Here is a 21,857-nt window from a genome sequence, read left to right on the forward strand (position 1 = left end):
ATTCAGTAATCTTGCTCTGATTTGTCACCCTGAGTGTCCCAGAGATAAAATGTAGCATAGTTTTTTGTTGTTCATAAAAATCCATTTTTATATTCAAATGTAGAAACTGGGTTCTAAAGTTTGAAACCATGCTCTTTCTGTTTCTTTACAGCTTTCTTGGTTAGTTTGGACCATGGTAGTTTGGTGATGTGGACACCAAAGATCTTGAAGCTCCCACTACAGTCCCGTCGACGTAAATGAGGACAGGTTTGGCCCTCCTTTTCCTGTAGTCCACGATCATCTCCTTTGTCATGCTCACGTTGAGGAAGAGGTTGTGTTCCTGGCACCACACTGTCGGGTCTCTGACCTCCTCACTATAGGCTGTCTCATCATTGTCGGTGATCAAGCCTACCACCGTTGTGTCATCAGCAAACTTAATGTTGGAGTTGTGCTTGGCCATGCAGTCGTGGGTGAACAGGGAGTACAGGAGGGGACTGGGCACTCACAACTGAGGGGCCCGCGTGTTGAGGATCAGCGTGGCAGATGTTGTTACCTACCCTTACCACCTTGGGGCGGCCCGTCAGGAAGTCCAGGATCCAGTTGCAGAGGGAGGTATTTAGTCCCAGGGTTCTTTGCTTAGTGATGAGCTTTGTGGGCACTTTGGTGTTGAATGCTGAGCTGTAGTCAACTAACAGCATTCTCACATAGGTATTCCTTTTGTCCAGGTGGGAAAGGGCAGTGTGGACTGCAATTCTGATTGCATCTTCTGTGTATCTGTTGGGGCGGATTGGAGTGGGTCTAGGGTTTCCGGGATAATGGTGTTGATGTGAGCAATGACCAGCCTTTCAAAACACCTCATGGCTACTGATGTGGTTGCTACGGGGTGGTAGTCATTTAGGCAGGTTACCTTAGTGTTCTTGGACTATGGTGGTCTGCGTGAAATATGTAGGTATTACAGACGCGGTCAGCAAGAGGTTGAAAATGTCAGTGAAGATACTTGCCAGTTGGTCCACGCATGCTTGGAGTACATGTCCTGGTAATCCGTCTGGCCCTGTGGCCTTGTGAATGTTGACCTGTTTAAAGGTCATGGTCACATATGCCTGATCACACAGTTGTACGGAACAATTGGTGCTCTCATGCATGCTTCAGTGTTGCTTGCCTCGAAGTTAGCATAAAAGGCATTTAGCTTACCTGGTAGGCTCGTGTCACTGGGCAGCTTGCGCCTGGGGTTCCCTCTGTAGTCCGTAATAATTTGCAAGCCATGCCACATCCAATGAGCATCAAAGCCGGTGTAGAATGATTCAATCTTAGTCCTGTATTGACGCTTTGCCTGTTTGATGGTTCGTCTCAGGGCGTAGTGGGATTTCTTAGAAGCTTGCGGATTAGTGTCCCGCTCCTTGAAAGCAGCAGCTCTAGCCTTTAGCTCAGTGCCGATGTCGCCTGTAATCCATGGCTTCTGGTTGGTGTATATATACATACGGTCACAGTGGGGACGACGTTGTCGATGCACTTATTGATGAAGCCGGTGACTGAGGTGCTATACTCTTCAATGCCATTGTATGAATCCTGGAACATATTCCAGTCTGTGCTAGCAAAACAGTCCTGTAGCGTAGCATCCCCTTCATCCGTCCACTTCCGTATTGAGCGTGTCACTGGTACTTCCGGCTTTCGTTTTTGCTTGTGAGCAGGAATCAGGATAATATAATTATGGACAGAATTTTCAAATGAGGGATAGCTTCTTTTTTTATTTTTTAACCTGTCTCTGTGTTGCACATATGACATGCTGGTAGAAATTAAATAAAACTTCTGGGTGAGCATTTTCTTGTTTGCTTATGGCCTTATACAGCTCGTTGAGTGCGGTCTTAGTGCCAGCGTCGGGTGGTGGTAGACAGAAAATTATAGATGAACTCCTTTGGTAGGTAGTGTGATCGACAGCTTAGAATGAGATACTCTACCTTAGGTCAGCAATACCTCGAGACTACCTTAATATTAGACATCTCTCACTAGCAGTTATTGACTAATAGACACACCCCCATGCCTCGTCTTACCAGACGTAGCTGTTCTGTCCTGCCGATGCATGGAAAACAGAGCCAACTGTATATTATCCGTGTGGTTTTCAGCCACGACTCGGAGAAACATAAGATTTTGCAGTTTTTAATATCCCGTTTGTAGGATAGTCTCAAACAGAGCTCATCCAGTTTATTCTCCAGTGGTTGCACGTTGGCCAATAGAACGGATGGTAGAGGCGCTGACAAATTCTCACAAGGCACCCTGATCTTCGCCCCCTATAGTTCCTTCTTTTCTTTACGGGGAATTGGGCCTTGTCTGGGAGCAACATTAAATCCTTCGTCAGACTCATTAAATAAAAAATTTGTGTAATCGCTTTTCTGATATCCAGAAGCTCTTTTCGGTCATAAGAGACGGTAGCATCAACATTATATACAAAATATGTTACATACAATGCAAAAGAAATAGCAATTGGTTAGGAGCCCGTAAAACGGCAGCCACCCCCTCCTGTTCCGTTCTTCAAAAATTCAAATCAAAAGGTCACTCCATCAGCTTGGAGTTGATGTCCATCCAGCCTTTAGTTCAGCTGAAACAATGGGCTGGCACCAGTCATCTCACCGTTGCTGGACTCCCCAGAGCCTCTGCTGGCTGTGTGAGCAGGCATCTTCCCAGCCTACATGTGGATCCAGGAATCTGCAGGCTGGTTAGATGGTTGTCACATGTCTGGTCTTCTTCATCGGCACTCTACTTATGTCACCTTCCTGATGGTTGTCTGGAACACTCATATAAGGGTACTGTTAACACCAAGCTCTACAATATCTGTGTTTGTGACCAGTAAACAAATCCTTTAACAGGATACAGTAACCAGTGTGCCAAGACTACCATGCTTTAGTTGAACCCAATTTGTGGTGATGAAATGGATCGTAATTACTTGTGTTCACAAAAATGTACATATGGCATTATATAAATTGTAATATTGCCGATAGCTCAGTTAGTGCACCTCTCTGTGTATTGAAGTATACGTTTCTTACCGGAGGATGAGTGTCACTAGTCTGGATGCACGCATGTCTGAATGACAGTCAGATGCTTACCTCTGTCACAAACCACTGATGTCTTTGCGCTGGCTCACGTTCCAGGAATGAGGTGAAGAATGTTCTGCAATGTCAAGGGCCAGCTTAGGCTTCACTCAAGGGGAAAAAATCTCGGAAATCTATTTGGAAAGCTCACGTCTGTCAGAGGGGGAAAAAAGCAAGAACGGTCACAAAGGTAAATTTATTGCCCTGGAGTTTGTGGCTGTTCTGCCGTAAATCTCCCCAGTCCGCTCCAGGCTGATGTCTTAACCAGAGCTGGCTTTTCATGTATATTTAGACATTTATTTAAATATAGTTTAAAGTGGTTTTCAAAGATTATTAGCAGATATAGTTGTTGGTGTATGAAGCAAGTATATTTGCGCATCTCATTTCTCAAACTCTGCTATGTGGATTAGGCTACTCAGTCTCTATATGCATTAGAAACCTTTAAGATGTAACTCAGTGGTTGACTCTGTTTTTCCTCCAACACTGGTTGCACTGCCACTTGTGTCAAATCTAACAACTCTGATAGGCTCAGAGCACACCACATGACCCATCCAGGAGGTTAAATTTCCTCTGTGCATTGATTTTGCGTGTTGCCTTGATTTTGATCACAATGCCCAGCACGTCAAATCAGATTATTCCTCCCACTCATCACCAGGGCATTACTTAAGCAGAACCGAGCGTATCCTCCTCGGTCTGAGCCAGGACGTTGTGAGGGGCGATTGGAGTGTGAAGGCTGCCTTGTCTCCAAATGAGAGACTCAGGTTGTCTGGCAGTCGGCTGCTGACATACCCTAAACTCCTAGACTGAGACAGATATGTCCTCCAGTCAGCACAGCACTAAGGCCATCTCCACCTCTGATTTGTCCTCCTTTAAACCTGCCCTAAAACCTGCCCTTACTTTTCTGTAAACTAGTTGAACATAAATCAAGAATGAAAAGCTTTCATTGCTGCTGTCACTTGTAGATCGTTTTCCGGCACATTCGTGGGACCACAAAATGTTTCGACGACTAATCAGAGAACTGCAATTTGAGCCTGAAATTGTTGTCACCCGCTTGCGATTGTGGGGTCTGAGCTAAATGAGTCTTAGAAGGTCAAGCTTCACACAAAAAAAAAAGATGGGAGGGCTATTTTTGTAGTCAGGATTACGGCTGCATGGCTGATTGCATTAGCTTGTCATGCCATCCTCAGTGGTTGAAGGGTGGAGCCATAGACTTAATAGAGATGATCTGTTACTACACATCATGTATTTTTCTTCACAGACTCACATCTCTCCAAAACCTTTTTACCATTTGCTTGAACCTTAAGATTTACCTGCCCTCTTTAAAATGATCTGTTTTTATTTACTTACTCTATGGTCAGTTATTCTTCCTTTTGACATATTTTTTTATACAGGACAACAACAAAGTAATTTCCCAATTTTCCCTTGAAGTGACTTATGATGTGTTGTCGTTATTTTATTTGCTGTTTTATATAAATGATACTTAAGGATGTAATGTCAGAAATGAGAGAGCAGAGAGAGACTTCTAAGCTTTGCGGAATGTGTGGGTTGTCGCTCTCGCTGCTGCCAGTGAAATTTGATGATAAAGACGCAATGGCTATGAGCTAATGTCTGATTTATTAATTCGGAGTAGCTCTGGCGTATGCTCGCTGATCTGCTCTGTGTTAGGATGTGCACACACTTTGCCCCTGCCCCATCGGCTCTGCTGAAGCTCAAATTAGCGCAAGAAAGTCCAATTGAAAAGTACAACTGTCCACCTATATATCTGACCATTTTAGTGTGCTCATTCCCTCTTTATGTGGCTGACTTGTTGTGAGCATTCTGGCCCAAATTTGACCAAAAGTGCAGCGCATCACCCAGATGGGTGGATGCTGCTCATTTGTTGATGGAAGAGGATGAGTTCTCCTCCCTTACAATGTAAAGCGCTTTGAGGTCCAGTGGAAAAATGGCATCCATCATTGTTCTTTTCATTACAGATACGAAAGCATCGTGGTTACAGTATATTTGAGACTGCTGAACCGTGTCAGGGATTGGATGGAGAAATGTTCCATGCTCATGTATAGCCAATCTCTTAAGTCTTTAGGGCCAATACAAGTAGAGGATTTTATGGGAACATTTGGAATTCTCAGTCATTAGCCAATAACTGAACTTGCCTTTGATGTTTGTGAATTCTCACAGCAGTTCACTAAGTTTGGGGGTTTGGAAGTAAACTTGAATGTGCTGTAGTTGGAGTTGTCTGTAATTTTGGCAATGTATTTATCTGGATTACCATTTTGTTTTGGCAATTTTTATCTTAATACCTTCTTAAAAACAAATGTTGTTTTTATAGTATGATTTTATTGCTCTCTATTTGCTATTGGAGCCTATTGAAATTCCCCTTTTTGACTTTAATGACCCCAAAAATTTGACTGACCAATTTTAAAATGGACCTTCCCTAGTTATTTTCAAGCATTTCTCAAACAGACTCCCTACTTCCCGTAGGCTGTCTGAACTACTGTCACGCCTATAACCCGGGTCTGTTTTCTTGACCTAGCTTTCTGCTGCTAGGAGGCAAATCAGTACCATGCAGCCAGCTGCGGTGTTAGAACTGCTTTTGAAAAGGTTTGAATTAAGGTAATAAATGACTCAACGTGGGCCGCTGAGCAAGGCCACTCTGTTAAGCGCTTTGAGCTCCTCGACAGTCTTCCCAATGGGCCTGGGGCTCTGGCCTGCTGCTCCACCAGGATTCTCATCTCCGGAGTTTGCAGACAGGTGCTATAGTGTGACGCAGTTGGCCAAGCAAGCCCAGCCAATTAAACACTGCTGGATATTCATTTGAAATGGCACTGCCTCACCATCTAAATCAGTTTGCCATTGCACTTTAACTCAGGACAATGATTAATGTTGTTTCTACCTTCTAGCGGAATGACTACATAATGATGATGATTTACTGTTGCGCTAATGTCCCATTTTGAGTTCCATCGTGACTCGTTTAGCATTTACAAACACATTCGGGATCATGTGAACCTCGTACACAACCTCATACTTCATGCTGCCTTTTTCCTGCATATTTGTTTATTGCTGAATGTCATCTTAATGTGTTGGATTTTAATCAGCCAAATTAGTAGCAAACTCTTATTATATAAATGAAATGTATGGCTAACAAACATACTATTCAAAATAGACTATTCTCTACCAATCATCCTGGTCAAAAACTGTTATAAGCATTTCAGGCAGCTAACCAGTTTTATGTAAAGCACTGTGCCGTTTCACAGGTGTTTCTGATACCGTTACCAAGATGTTATGGTTTAATTATTTTTATTTTTTCTAATATTGTGTGAGAAGGTCATTGAGGCTTAATAACACCAGTGAAACAGTGTTTGGGAGGAATAATGGCTGACCTTTCTCTCCCCTCTCCATATTACTGTACTGCTGACTGATGAGTTTAGAAGCCTGCGAGTATGGATATTGCACAAAGATGGTAAGGGGGGGAGGCCTCTTCATAATGGCCACATTCCACCAAGCTAGCAATAAGATCCCAATCTTAGTCGTGTCAATGCAAGTTCCCTCCATTCTGGAGATCTCAGAATCTTAGGTTTTGATATTAGCATGAAATCCTTATCTGAGATGAGTCAATGGAGACGAAGCTCACCTTGTTTGTCTGATCTTAGGTTGAACAAAAGGAAAGGGGGGGGGGGGGGGGGGTGTCATACTGTAGTAGTCTCCTTTCCAAGGGGAACAGTTGGTTCAGCTAGAGAACTTGGTCCCTTTTTATCTCGGATTTTATCAACCAACATATTGAAAGCTTTCAAAAGTACCGATCTTATCTCGCTCCTACCTTGGTTTTGGGGGAACTCTAAAGAAGAAAGCGTGTTTAAGATGTAAGATTTAGGATGTGGTTATGATCCCATTCCACAATAGTGATTCTGCAATGGGGTAGAGCTTCCGTTTGAGTTTGCCAGATGTTTCTTTTTGTCAACTGTTCTTTAGTGCCACACACACAGAGAGAGACAGAGACAGCTCCTTACGTCAGTTTCAAAAGTGTTTTCCTGATGTCAGCAAATCCGCGGGAGTTATCATCTAGGGCTGGAAATAGGATTTCCTCTGCGTCATTGATAAGTTAGTTAAATCAAAAAAATCCAGATAGTTTTTTTCTTATCTATCTACACAGATGTGTCAGCCTGACTTATCACATCACCGAACTCAAAAAATACAGTCTGCAGTGAAATTCTGACTGGGCCTTGGGCAAGATAGGGTCTGTTTTGCTCAATACCGTTCCCTAGTCCGCCCTCCGCTTCCCACTGAGAGCTTCTGGGAAGGTTTTGGTAAGAGAAGCTAAGTAGTCGAACTGGAAGGGTTGCCATAGTGACATTTGGTATGAGTGGAGGAGGGGTGGGGGACAATGTGGGAGGAGGGGGGGAGGAGGAAAATGTGGGAGGAGGGTGATTCCATCTTAAATTGTTATTTTCTCTCTGGCCCCATAAGAGGAAGTCGATTTGATAGTCATCTCGTAACTTGGCACGGAAGTTAGGAAAGACAAAGAGAGAGGGGAGGCGTCCCATGGGGGCTGTGTCCTAACTTCATCCTCCTCCAAGGCAATCTCTGTCCCCCTGTCAGTACACCACCATACTGATGGGGTGATAATTAGAATTCATAGCTTCTGTTTTCCATACATCACACCACTGTGCTGTTCACCCTTTGGTTACGTGAGATCTTTTTTTTTCTTCCAAATGTAATAACAGTTGGGAGTATTAATGGTATTATTTTACATGATTTTTCACAATGCAAATTGTTGAGAATAATAATAGGCCTTTAATTTCTTACATTCACTGCTGAAATTGAATACATTCGACCGCCAAGATATATTGTGTGTTATAAAATCACGAATGGTGGTCCTCGAGAGCTTTTGACGGTGATTTGGTGGTCCCCGGAATGGAAAAGGGTTGGGAACCGCTGGTCATGTTGCCTTCAGTTTCTATCCCAGGCCTCTGCATTAGTTTGCTACTAATTTGGCTGATTTCTATCAGGTCTCATGTTTAGACATGGCCCACAGGCCAGACAGGATAGCCAGGGGAGAACACGTGTTGACTCTGCTCAGAGGAAGTGAGCTAGTGAAAGAGACAAAATATCCATTGCCTTTGCGGCTAAATATGTAACCCAAAGCTCGTCACGCAATGTTTCCGTGTGAAACTTAACTGATCTGCTCCTTTCCTGAAAGGTTATTGCAAGTTGTAGAGTCGAGCACAGAATTGTTTATGTTCTCTAAACAATTACCCTTGAAATTGTGAGGCAAAGACAAAGGAATGTACTGGAAACGCTAAGCCTTACCATCTTTCCTTTCTTACCATCTTTTCTCTTCTCTTTTCAACTCTGACTTGTGCTCCTCTTTGCGCCCTCAAACTATTTGTCTTCACTCTCACAAAGATGAATGTTGGGGGAGGGAGAATGGAGCTGTAATACAGACAACTCCCCAGTAAGCAGAAATCAATGGCAAGGAATTCCTTGATATATTTTTTTTATTGATTTGTTTTGTTTTTGTCAATTTGTTCCCCATATGATGATTTGTTACCAGTGATGGTATTCAATATTTCACATACACAACCTCCTTATAAACCAGACTACATTATATTGCTCCGAGGTGGTGGTGTTCTCAGCTATTTATTTGTCCGTTTGTTAGGATGTATTTTCTTGAATAAACACTAAGGTAAGGCAGCAACAGGTTTGCTAAACTCAAATCAAACTCTATTTGTCACATGCGCCGAATACAACAAGAGTAGACTTTACCGTGAAATGCTAACTTACGAGCACTTAACCAACAGTGCAGTTCAAGAGGAGTTAAGACAAATATTTACCAAGCAGACTAAAATAGAAAGTAACATAATAAGAATAACAATAACGAGGCTATATACAGGGGGCACCAGTACCGAGTCAGTGTGCGGGGGTACAGGTTAGTTGAGGTCATTTCTACATGTTGGTGGGGGTGAAGTGACTATGCATAGATGATAAACAGCGAGTAGCAGCAGTGTATAAAAGGGAGGGGGGGGTCAATGTAAATTGTCCGGTGGCGATTTTATTTGAGGGCCCTGTGCAAACACTGCTCTCTGAGGTTCCCGTGGCCTTCAGTGTACAGTATGGGACACACCCAGACTATCTGCTAGCTCCCTACCCATCTCTCCTCCTGCGTGGAGGGGGACATCGGCTGGGCGAACAGCACCGGAACCTGATCTCTACATTTACACACCGCCTCCCACTGAGTCAGCCGCTGGCCACTAGTGGTCACATATTCCTACTGCATGTCTCCTTCACAGTGTAGTATGCAACCAAGTCCATCTGTGATAAGGTCGGACATACAGTGGGGCAAAAAAGTATTTAGTCAGCCACCAATTGTGCAAGTTCTCCCACTTAAAAAGATGAGAGGCCTGTAATTTTCATCATAGGTACACTTCAACTATTACAGAAAATGGGCGGGGGGGGGGGGGGGGGGGGGGATCCAGAAAATCACATTGTAGGATTTTTAATGAATTTATTTGCAAATTATGGTGGAAAATAAGTATTTTTTCAATAACAAAAGTTTATCTCAATACTTTATTATATACCCTTTGTTGGCAATGACAGAGGTCAAACGTTTTCTGTAAGTCTTCACAATGTTTTCACACACTGCTGCTGTTTTTTTTGCCCATTCCTCCATGCAGATCTCCTCTAGAGCAGTGATGTTTTGGGGCTGTTGCTGGGCAACACGGACTTTCAACTCCCTCCAAAGATGTTCTATGGGGTTGAGATCTGGAGACTGGCTAGGCCACTCCAAGACCTTGAAATGCTTCTTACGAAGCCACTCCTTCGTTGCCCGGGCGGTGTGTTTGGGATCATTGTCGTGCTGAAAGACCCAGCCACATTTTATCTTCAATGCCCTTGCTGATGGAAGAAGGTTTACACTCAAAATCTCACGATACATGGCCCCATTCATTCTTTCCTTTACACTGATCAGTCGTCCTGGTCCCTTTGCAGAAAAACAGCCCCAAAGCATGATGTTTCCACCCCCATGCTTCACAGTAGGTATGGTGTTCTTTGGATGCAACTCAGCATTCTTTGTCCTCCAAACACGACGAGTTGAGTTTTTACCAAAAAGTTATATTTTGGTTTCATCTGACCATATGACATTCTCCCAATCTTCTTCTGGATCATCCAAATGCTCTCTAGCAAACTTCAGACGGGCCTGGACATGTACTGGCTTAAGCAGGGGGACACGTCTGGCACTGCAGGATTTGAGTCCCTGGTGGCGTAGTGTGTTACTGATGGTAGGCTTTGTTACTTTGGTCCCAGCTCTCTGCAGGTCATTCACTAGGTCCCCTCGTTTGGTTCTGGGATTTTTGCTCACCGTTCTTGTGATCATTTTGACCCCACGGGGTGAGATCTTGCGTGGAGCCCCAGATCAAGGGAGATTATTAGTGGTCTTGTATGCCTTCCATTTCCAATAATTGCTCCCACAGTTGATTTTTTCAAACCAAGCTGCTTACCTATTGCAGATTCAGTCTTCCCAGCCTAGTGCAGGTCTACAATTTTGTTTTTGGTGTCCTTTGACAGCTCTTTGGTCTTAGCCATAGTGGAGTTTGGAGTATGACTGTTTGAGGTTGTGGACAGGTGACTTTTATACTGATAACAAGTTCAAACAGGTGCCATTAATACAGGTAACGAGTGGAGGACAGAGGAGCCTCTTACAGAAGAAGTTACAGGTCTGTGAGAGCCAGAAATCTTGCTTGTTTGTAGGTGACCAAATACTTATTTTCCACCATAATTTGCAAATAAATTCATTAAAAATCCTACAGTGTGATTTTCTGGATTTTTTTTCTTCTCATTTTGTCTGTCATAGTTGAAGTGTACCTATGATGAAAATTACAGGCCTCTAATATTTTTAAGTGGGAGAACTTGCACAATTGGTGGCTGACTAAATACTTTTTTGCCCCACTGTATATGTGTCAATCAGTAGGCGTGACCTTGGTCCTGAGAGACAAATTTTATTGCCGCTCTGGCAGGGAGGGTTCGCCTCTGACTCCACAGTGAGTAATGTTTCCTGCGGCAGACAGGAAGTAGGACTCACCTCTTCTGTCCTTGCTCACACAAAACAGACACCCCACACACACACACACACTCCCATGTGAAACTCCAGGACTGTCTACACTCCGCCATCATCGTTGGAGTAAGAGGGCCTATTTAAGTTATATAAGCTGTACTATACCGGCTTTCCAGTAGCTTGATTCTCATGGAAACTCCCGAATCTGTCATAAGAGCGTCCTAATTTTCTGGTTCTTATGCTTTCATCGGCTCTATACAGTAGATTTGAGTTTCCATGTTGAAGATGTCAAACTCATAGCTACGTATTTCTGTACCCTCTACTGTATTATGCCATCACTATCTGAGAGATTTGACTATCCCTTTTATCTGAGATTGATGTCCCTATTGGTCCATGATGAAATGAAAGTGAGTGTCTTGAATCTCCATGCCCTTACCGGTCTCTCTACTCTCTCCCTGCAGTGCATCTATCTCAGCCCAAGTTCTGGGCTGTGGTGACGGCGCTGTGTCTAAGGACCAGCTCTCGACGGGTGGAGGGGACCATGATGCAGAGGACAATGATGCAGACACAGGTAAAAGATGAAAGGTCACATAAGAGTTTTGATTCTACGAGATACTCTGACACACTGATGGTGAACGACACTATTGGTAGCCCACAATATCAAGTCTGATTCTGTACATGAATGCACAGAATCAGCCTATATTATTTATAAGGCCATTAATGCTGATCTGTCAAGTGAAGGCACTTGGCATCATACCATTTCCAGGGCTTACATGCACAATTATATACATTCCAAACCTGGATTTACATTTTCTGTAGGTTACATATGTCACATCATTAGCACAACAGTCTGCAAGAACATGTGCTGCATGCCGTCTGAAATCCGCACAGCCAAATCAGTATTCCCACTGAGCTGTGTTTGCGAAAGTACAGGGGCCTTTGAAAAAACCCAGCAGAGGACAGACACGCTCCCCCTGTGCCGGGGTTCCTGTACCCGTTTAGGATATTTGTCATGGGTGTCTGTCTGTGAAACCAGCCCACCCTCCTCTCTTCTCCTTTACCAATGTTTCCACACCCCTTTTTTTGCAGACAGTTTCTCTGACATGCTTATACTTGGTCATGCACAGATGTATGATCTGGGAATAATTTATGCTCTTCTCAGGGCTGCTGTAAACTGATGGGGATGACATCATGTTGTGTGTGCCTGTTGCTCTATCCAGCCCCAGCTTCAGTGCTCCAGGTGTGCAATGAGCTGTCAGTCGCAGCCAGACGAGGTCAGAGTCATAAAGCAGGAGGTTGGGGCCTGGTATAAGACGGTCCGACGTCTGGTATAGAACAGGAGACTCTTAAAGCAGCCAGACACTAGTGCTGCCCCATGGTTTTGTGACATAAAGGAAAGTGAAAGTCTGGTTTCCATCTCCCTAGCATCCCCTCCTAAAATGTTTGCACACGGAGCTCTGCACTCTTATCCCGAAACCTGATTTGACAGACAGGACCTGTAGGGGGGCGAAACAGCTGAGGGAGCCCTCTAGGGAGAGCCGTGTGACAGGCGGGTGGGGGGTCGGTCATCTAGGGGGGTGGTGGAGTCACCTGTCCATCACTGTGCAAGGAAGACGTCAATCACTCAATGATCCCACCACTGACACCAACCCCATCTGCACCCGGCCCTAATCCCCTGTGAGACAGACATGCTCAATCACCGTTTCTCCCAGAACGCCAGAACCCAAAGAGAGACACATCAGAGCGAGGGTTGACAGGCGGCTCACACGCACCAATGACTGAGAGTTGGAGGGAATGGAGAAAATAAAATAGTTTGCCCTCCTTTGTTTCAAATTTCTTCTCCCCCAGGGTGATGTTTTGACTTAAAATCTCCTTGGCTGCTGAAGGGGGGAAAATGTGGAGGAAATATGTTATGTGTTGAGTTGTTTCATGTTGGAGCAGGAATTATTAACCCCGTCCTGCTCCAATAAGCAACTTGGGCGACTTCTGTGAGGAAGCTGTTAGCTGGGCCCATGGAGATCCGACTGGGTTTTGTTTATCACGATCAAGCTCCTCATTGGGTGGAATACATAGCCGTGGCACTAATGGCTGGCCCCTCAAGGGAATGAGTGATTATAATAAACTGCACTTCCCTGTCTTTGTTGTCTGTCATTTCCACTTCTTATTTCCTGTGTTTGAGAGTGGACACCCAAAGTCCAGATGTAGACTGACCTGAGGGAAGGCTAGGTGAAATTCCCTTCCTATCGTCTGATTGAGTTATCTTTTCTCTTTTAAATGCTTCACTCTCTTCATTTTGTAATGTGACATATACACTGACTGTACAAAATATTAAGAATACCTTCCTTACATTGAGTTGCACCCCTTCCCTTTTGCCCTCAGAACAGCCTCAGTTCGTCGGGGCACACTTTACAAGGTGTCCAAACGTTCAACAGGGATGCTGGCCCATGTACACTCCAATGTTCCCACAGTTGTGTCAAGTTGACTGGATGTCCTTTGGGTGGTTGACCATTCTTGATACACACCGGAAACTGTTGAGCGTGTAAAAACCCAGCAGCGTTGCCGTTCTTGACACAAACTGGTGCGCTTGGCACCTACTACCATAACCTGTTCAAATGCACTTCAATCTTGTCTTGCCCATTCACCTCTCTGAATGGCACACACACCCAATCCATGTCTCAGTCGTCTCGAGGCTTAAAACTCCTTCATTAACCCGTCTCCTCCCCTTCAGCTACACTGATTAAAGTGGATTTAACAGGTGACATCAATAAGGGATCACAGCTTTCACTTGGATTCACCTGGTCAGTCTATGTCATGGAAAGGGCAAGCGTTCTTAATGTAGACTGTATATCCAGGAAGAAAATGTGCTATTTCAGTATGAGGTTCCTTGTAATTCTATCACAGCCAATAACTTAATTAATGACAGTCTATTACTCTCCTATCAGAGACTTGTAGACATTGAAAAGCCCAGGGTCTTTTACCAGACAGGTTTTACTGTTCTTAGTCCACTCAGGCTATTTCTTATTTTATTCTTATTCTTATTTTATTAAGGCAGTAGTGGTGTAAACATATAAGTAAACGTATAATATGCAGTCTGTTTACTTTTATTTTGTTCCATAATTAGGTATTTGTTTTCAAAAAGGTCGTAAGCAAACAGCAGTGGTGAGTACTTTGACATATGTAGCTGGAGGACATTCCTAGCAATTGTCCTTATTTAGTTTAACAGACTTGTTCCAAATTAACAAGTGTATTAAAAGTACACTGGTCTTATCTTATTCTTCTTATTCTTATTTGTTTATTTTTATTTTACTTTTACCCCATTTATTTCCCCCAATTTCGTGGTATCCAATTGGTAGTTACAGTCTTGTCTCATTGCTGCAACTCCCGTATGAACTCGGGAGAGGCGACGGTCGAGAGCCGTGCGTGCTCTGAAACACAACCCAGCCAAGCCGCACTGCTTCTTGACACAATGCCCGCTTAACCCGGAAGCAAGCCGCACCAATGTGTCGGAGGAAACACCTGGCGACCGTGTCAGCGTGCATTGCGCCCGGCCCACCACAGGTGTCGCTAGAGCGCGATGGGACAAGGACATCCCTGCTGGCCAAACCCTCCCATAACCCGCGCAACGCTAAGCCAATTGTGCACTGCCCTTTGGGTCTCCCGGTCGTGGCTGCGACAGAGCCTGGACTCTAACCAGGATCTCTAGTGGCACAGCTAGCACTGCGATGCAGTGCCTTAAACCACTCGGGAGGCGCACTGGTCTTATTCTGAATGTGTAAACGTAATATTTCTGCAACCTGTCAGATGGGATGTTTTCCTTCCTTGTGCAGTTGTATAAAATCTGTATTTTCTGGCTTACTGTATACTCATTTAATATACTTTCCATTACAACCACCATCTGCTATAATTGTGTTCACAGAGCAACTAATAACTCAGTTCAGTGAATCTGGATGTTTTTACTCACCAATCTTCTCTGAACCACTCCCCAGTAGCCTGTGGCTCTTTCTGTAGGGTCTCTGGTCTACTGGAGCTCACCACATACCAACCCCGTTTGTGCTTTGAAGCTATCCACTGGCCGTGGTTGAAACAAAATTAGTTATTAGTCATCCGCAGTCTGCTTTCAAACAAACCTTGCTTGCCATTAAGGGAAACCGATTGCACCAAGCCAACTGGAAATTGAATTTCTAGATGAGGTTGATGTTCATCGCTAAGAACCGTCCTCACTCTCCTTTCAAACTGTAGCTGGAATTTCCCTCCAACTGCTGGTTGTGTTGTGAGACTAGTTATCAGTTCTTTCACACCTGTCAACATAGGTTTTATTCTCTGCCTTTCTACCCTCTGACATGAGACATTGTTCAGTCCACACTTTCGCTGAAATGCTAGCAGATATTGGTCTGTGGATGCTTGACATATCCCATTTTGGGGGATGGTTGAATGTGCAGAGGAAGTATTTCATCCTGGAGCATCAAAGTCTTTTAAGCAAAGAGCTCTATCCTTTAATTGTGACAGCTGGATCGGCTTTGCCTTCATGAATTCCTCTTCTGAGCATTGCTGTAAGATTGTCAAACCTCCAACAGATGACATGGCACAGGATTTACACCGACACTTCTCCGATATACCCCAAAAAGGTAGTACAGGTTTTTGACAATGATGATAACAGCCTTGTTTTTTTTGCACAGCCGTGTAAGTCACTTGGATGTGTGCTACCTTTTTTCATCTTACATCTAATTATTTTTATTGGGAAACAAAAGTCCTCAGGAATTTATTTGTAGGTTTTATAAAGAACAGAACCCAGCTGCATGCGGTATCAAATTAGAGCACCAACAAAGTTAGAGCAAGGAATAATGGTAATTTTCTCTCGTTGGTTTTGTGCGTCGTTTCTCTGTAGCAAAAGAGAGCACTTACATCGATCTGGAAGACTGGAAGCTTGCTCTCAAACAAGTGCAAAGGCTGTTTGTTTTGGCATGAATAGACACACAGCCCCATTTTAAATTCCTCATTCTGTTGCATTCTTACAGTTTTCGTCTTGCACTTGCAGTGTGCCTGCTCCCACTCTGCAGGCTGCCTGTTTTGACACACTGTGTCACTTTCTCTGACAGTGTCAGAGACTTGTTTTAAATGGAAAGATGGACTCTTAACGGTTGACCGGGCCCACTCATTTGTAGACTAGGTTTGTTTAGATGTTACCAGATACATGCATCTCTTATTGGTAAAGACAACTTTGCCAACCACCCATTAAACTGACCGAGACAAAAGATGAACATTGAAAATCATTTGGGCAGTAATGGTCTTTGAGGAATCAAGATCAGCGTTCATCGGAAGCCGTGCCGGTTTGACGTCAACACTTGGACAGGGCATTGGATTTGTCTTTCAGAGTTATTAAAAAATCTAAAAGGAAGGGGTGCTTTTTATCCCCCGCCCTCCTGATTGTGTTGGTGTCTCTGTGTCTAGATTTTGGTGTTTTTATTTGTGTCCGTCAGTGTCCCCAGAAAATGCAATCACCATGACTCACCTCTGGATTTTCTTCATCCCAGACAGTAAAATACTGTATCTCCTGTATCACTTAAACAATGTCCTCTTCATTTCCTATACAAGGAGCCCAATCACATCCAAGCTGCCCAACTCCATCCACTTCTTATAATTAAGCACTTTATCCTGGGCAGTCGGGATCCAAATCTCATTACAGGAGACTGGGCCCTGTCCACGTCCCACTGATAACACCACCCAACCGAGCCATAACAACAGGACTGAGGTTTATGTGCCATGGTATAGGATCTTCGAATTCAGATATTAAGAAACCATCTCATCGTTGTTAAATACTTAGGTGTGAGTCGAGACCCAATTTAGACACAGACAAAATATCTCCTATCCAATAGCAGGCAGAATGTGAGTTGTTGCTCTGCATAACGACCCACTGATAAAGTGACTTGACTCGCCAGAGGAGTCTCGTGAATGAGACGATAACAATTGGATAGCAGTCAGCTGTGGCTCATTTGGCACAGCTGTGAGAGAATTATGTTTACTGTTTATGCCTTGTCTTCCTGGATGCCCTCAGCATGTGTTCATGGAGTACCTAACGTCCCCTTGCCATTGTCAAACCGGTCAACACAACAGCGATTGAGACAGAAGAAGGATCTAAACCAGGGTTGCCCACGCTGTCAATGCTTGTCTACACCTGCTTCACCCACATCTCAATCAATTAGTACATTACAATTTGCTCTTGACTTGCTCTACCAACTTTGCAGTTTAAATTCCTTTCATTTATTATTAGCACTTTGCCTGGGTATGACTGTCTAGTTGATGTTGGTTTTCTCTCCTCTCTTCCAGACTATAGTGGATTGCTTTGAGAAGAGCTGTCCTGTGACTCAGCGTCTGAAACTCTTCTACTGCTGCCAGGCTCCTCCCAGGTGGGCTGTCCAGGTAACACCCCCTCATTAGACCGTCACCGCTGATTGGGTTTCTGATTTATGCTGATTGACTTTGAACTGATTTTGTTCCACTGTGAATGTTAACTTCCTGTTGAGGGCCGACTCACTCTAACTGAGGTACCACACAGCAATGTCTTTCATCAAAGCTTTGACTTATGACTTGACCCATTCTAAGTCATGGCCATGATTTAAAAATAAACATATGTGTCAGGTTTATATGAGTGATCCCTAAGTCAGGAGAAAAGGATGGGATCCATCCGCTGGGCGGTGGGGGAGACTGTCTTTGAACTCCTACACATTTGAACAAGGATGCTGGGCCTTGCTCCGGTGTTGTAACTGTGTCCTCTTGACCTCCTGCCCGAGGTCCACTAACGCCTTGTCCTCAGAGGAGTCTCATCCATCACCACAGGGCTGGTCATATGTGAGTAGGTAGTGCGTCAGAGCCCTGATCTAATCTGGACAATAAGACAATATATCTGTCAGGCTCAAGCTCTGTGTCAGCGCAGGCTGCTTTCAAGCCAAAGGCCACCTGATGGCCGCCTCCACTCTAGGATGGCCACTAAAACAGTACACCTATGTCCTTCATCATCTACCAGACAGCCCCTCAGCGTAGGAGCTACACCAACCAGGTAGTTTATATATGGTGATGCAAGTAAGGCTCATCTGTTTTTCTCTGTGTACATATTTTGGGAGATGAGTGAGTGAGTATTTTTGTTAGTCCATATTTGTAGCTTTCAGAAAGATGATTTGTCAACCGTGGATGTTTATTTTGTGTTGTATTTTGTGTTGACTATGCCATTCCTGGCACATAGTCAGTTTATTCTTCCTCTTACTACAAAGAAATGACAGCGTCTGGCAGCTAAGGTGTTTTGAGCAGTGATATTTGCTTACATGTTCAGCTGGTTGGAAAGGTTTCCCCTTTTTAATTAGATATTTGCTGTTGTCTAAAGCCAATGCTCCTCAATACAATCAGTCAATACAATGTTTACCTAGGCAGAGTGGGAGACCCACAAACAGACATAAAGTGGGGGAGAGGTAGATTGACAGGGACTGCCCAACAGATGAGGGAGGAAGAGATATGGAGAGGGAGATTGACAGGGACTGCCCAACAGATGAGGGAGGAAGAGATATGGAGAGGGAGATTGACAGGGACTGCCCAACAGATGAGGGAGGAAGAGATATGGAGAAGGAGATTGACAGGGACTGCCCAACAGATGAGGGAGGAAGAGATATGGAGAGGGAGATTGACAGGGACTGCCCAACAGATGAGGGAGGAAGAGATATGGAGAGGGAGATTGACAGGGACTGCCCAACAGATGAGGGAGGAAGAGATATGGAGAAGGAGATTGACAGGGACTGCCCAACAGATGAGGGAGGAAGAGATATGGAGAAGGAGATTGACAGGGACTGCCCAACAGATGAGGGAAGAAGAGATATGGAGAAGGAGATTGACAGGGACTGCCCAACAGATGAGGGAGGAAGAGATATGGAGAAGGAGATTGACAGTGACTGCCCAACAGATGAGGGAGGAAGAGATATGGAGAGGGAGATTGACAGGGACTGCCCAACAGATGAGGGAGGAAGAGATATGGAGAAGGAGATTGACAGGGACTGCCCAACAGATGAGGGAGGAAGAGATATGGAGAAGGAGATTGACAGGGACTGCCCAACAGATGAGGGAGGAAGAGATATGGAGAGGGAGATTGACAGGGACTGCCCAACAGATGAGGGAGGGAGAGATATGGAGAAGGAGATTGACAGGGACTGCCCAACAGATGAGGGAGGGAGAGATATGGAGAAGGAGATTGACAGGGACTGCCCAACAGATGAGGGAGGGAGAGATATGGAGGAGGAGATTGACAGGGACTGCCCAACAGATGAGGGAGGAAGAGATATGGAGAAGGAGATTGACAGGGACTGCCCAACAGATGAGGGAGGAAGAGATATGGAGAGGGAGATTGACAGGGACTGCCCAACAGATGAGGGAGGAAGAGATATGGAGAAGGAGATTGACAGGGACTGCCCAACAGATGAGGGAGGAAGAGATATGGAGAAGGAGATTGACAGGGACTGCCCAACAGATGAGGGAGGAAGAGATATGGAGAGGGAGATTGAGGGAGAGAGTGTAAAAGAGGATACATAGCCCAGGCTCCATGTAACAGCAGCAAACAGCAATAAAGAAAAAAATTGAAGGCACCCTTTTATTTCCGCCTGGGGAATTGAAAGTGCAAGCAAGGCAGAGAATCGTGGGGCTTTGATTGTGCATTTTCTCCTCAGCAAGAGACATGTAACTATGGCCATGCCTGCTCACAGAGGAGCTGTGTTGGGAGAGGAGGGACAGGGAGATGGGTTCTGATATCCGATATTGTAGGTCAGGGTTCCCCAACTCTCGTTTGCTGTTCGCAGTGATTTTATCTGATCTCCCAAGTTTCCTGAGCAAAAATACATTTTGTTTTATTGTTGAACATAATGTAAAAACACCAGCAAATCAGCTTCTGAGTGATTTTAATTTCGGAAATCTGTTCCAAAGTATTCCCACGCATAATAGAGAGATGTGATCGTCAGGGTGGAAAATTAACTTTTTGGTCCACCAGCCACTGTGGTAGGTAGATTAAAAAATCTACCATGCCCTGGGCTCGTGAAGCGCTACTGGAGCTAAATCGGAGCGGGCGAAAAAGCCGACACTCCAGCCTCCAGTCAAATTAGGCACCCTCATACTTTGGCCTGTGTGCGTAGTGTTGTGTCTTTACTATCATTAAATTGAAGACTTAGTTTTATCAAAGATTCTCTGTAATTAGTATTACGCGATTAGACTGATTAATCATGTAACCGTAATTAACTAGGAAGTCGGGGCACCAAGGAAAATATTCAGATTACAAGGTTATAATTTCCCAATATAACCTTTCAGATATTGTCATATCTGATCCATAGTCTTCTGATTAATTAATTATTTACTTTACCTCACGTTAGACTCATTCCAAACGTCGCAAATTGTTGGTTATCTGCACGAACCCAGTCTTCACTATGAGTCATCCATACATCAATTGTCTTAAATCATTTATTTATTACTAACTAAGTAATTCACAGAAATGCATAAACAAAACAACAAAGTAAATATGGTTACAAGAAATGATAGGAGAATGTGCCCTAGTGGGCTAAACCGGCATCGCGGCTTGGTGGACACAACGGGAAGTATAGGTCAGCTGAGAAGTCACTACAGAGTTGATAATTATAACAATTGAAATGCTAATCCTTTGCACATGAACGCTCACTCATTCGGGAACAATTGAAATCAATATATATATTTACGCTCAGTCTGTCGTCTTGATTGCTGGTGAAAAGTTTGTTTCCTCTCTCCTCTCTCTCTCTCTCTCTCTCTCTCTCTCTCTCTCTCTCTCGTGGTTAGAATGGATTGTTCAGAGTGACATTCGTTATAGAATGGAGACTAGCTGCAGACTAGTAATTAATATCAAAGACTTGTTCTTATTCTGTCGGTATCGATAGTCTAAGAGTTTAAACACGTGGTATGGTTAGAAGATTCAGCAATGGTCTGCAACCTTTGTACTCCCGTGATTGAGAGAAACATGGTCTGGTGATAATTTCTCAAAGTTGGGTTTTATTCGGAATTGCAGAAAAGGGCTGTCCCAGGATGCCTGACCCTAACTGGGCTCAGGGGCGGTCCTCTGATTTAGTTAAACTCAAAAGGGAATTGGAATTTCCTTCATTAAACAGTCCAAAATCACATTGTAAATTTGTGTAAACAGTATCATACTCACTCATTCATCTTATACAACAATTAGATGTAAACCTCATATCTGAGGCTATTATATAAACAGCGTTATGGTAATGTGGCCACACCGTCTCCCATGAACTTCCCCAAGTTGTAACAAACGGACCAGTTCCCTAGCTGGATTCTTCACCGATCTTTTATACTTTCTCCGGAACATGAAATTTGTTCGGACCTCAAGTTCTGTGAGGTGGAAGAAACTCCTTTGTTCTCTATGAAAATTGAGACTCAATCTCTCTTATACTGTGTGGCCATGTGGCAGGGTCTTCTCCTCAGGAATTTATGACCCCTCTCTGAACACAGCAGCCTAGTTGAAGGAGGAAAGGGGGAGGCACGGAGAGGGGGATGGGGCTTGCTGTACCCAAAGAGGGTACGTCATGACAGTAGTTAATAAGGTTGAGTAAGTAAACAATTTGTCCACAAATCTACCCACATGTCTGCAAATAGTTTATGATAAGCAAATACTATAATGCAGTTATTTTGTTAGATACTTTTCCCTCTTAGCTAAAATTGTGTTGGAAAAAATGTGATTTACTAGC

The 21,857-nt window shown here is 44.0% G+C and overlaps 1 protein-coding gene across 1 annotated transcript in view; it reads left to right on the forward strand.

Annotated features, from left to right (window-relative positions):
• LOC110502429 (tetratricopeptide repeat protein 27) overlaps positions 1 to 21,857 on the forward strand; it is a 158,340-nt gene that overhangs the window by 97,705 nt on the left and 38,778 nt on the right. Inside the window, 3 exon segments of the mRNA XM_036960856.1 lie at positions 152 to 246; positions 11,568 to 11,677; positions 17,431 to 17,523. Of these exon segments, the coding sequence (XP_036816751.1) occupies positions 237 to 246; positions 11,568 to 11,677; positions 17,431 to 17,523 (213 nt within the window). The 5' untranslated portion in view covers positions 152 to 236.

Source organism: Oncorhynchus mykiss, chromosome 23 (genome assembly GCF_013265735.2).
Source record: "Oncorhynchus mykiss isolate Arlee chromosome 23, USDA_OmykA_1.1, whole genome shotgun sequence".
Taxonomy (NCBI): Eukaryota; Metazoa; Chordata; class Actinopteri; order Salmoniformes; family Salmonidae; genus Oncorhynchus; species Oncorhynchus mykiss.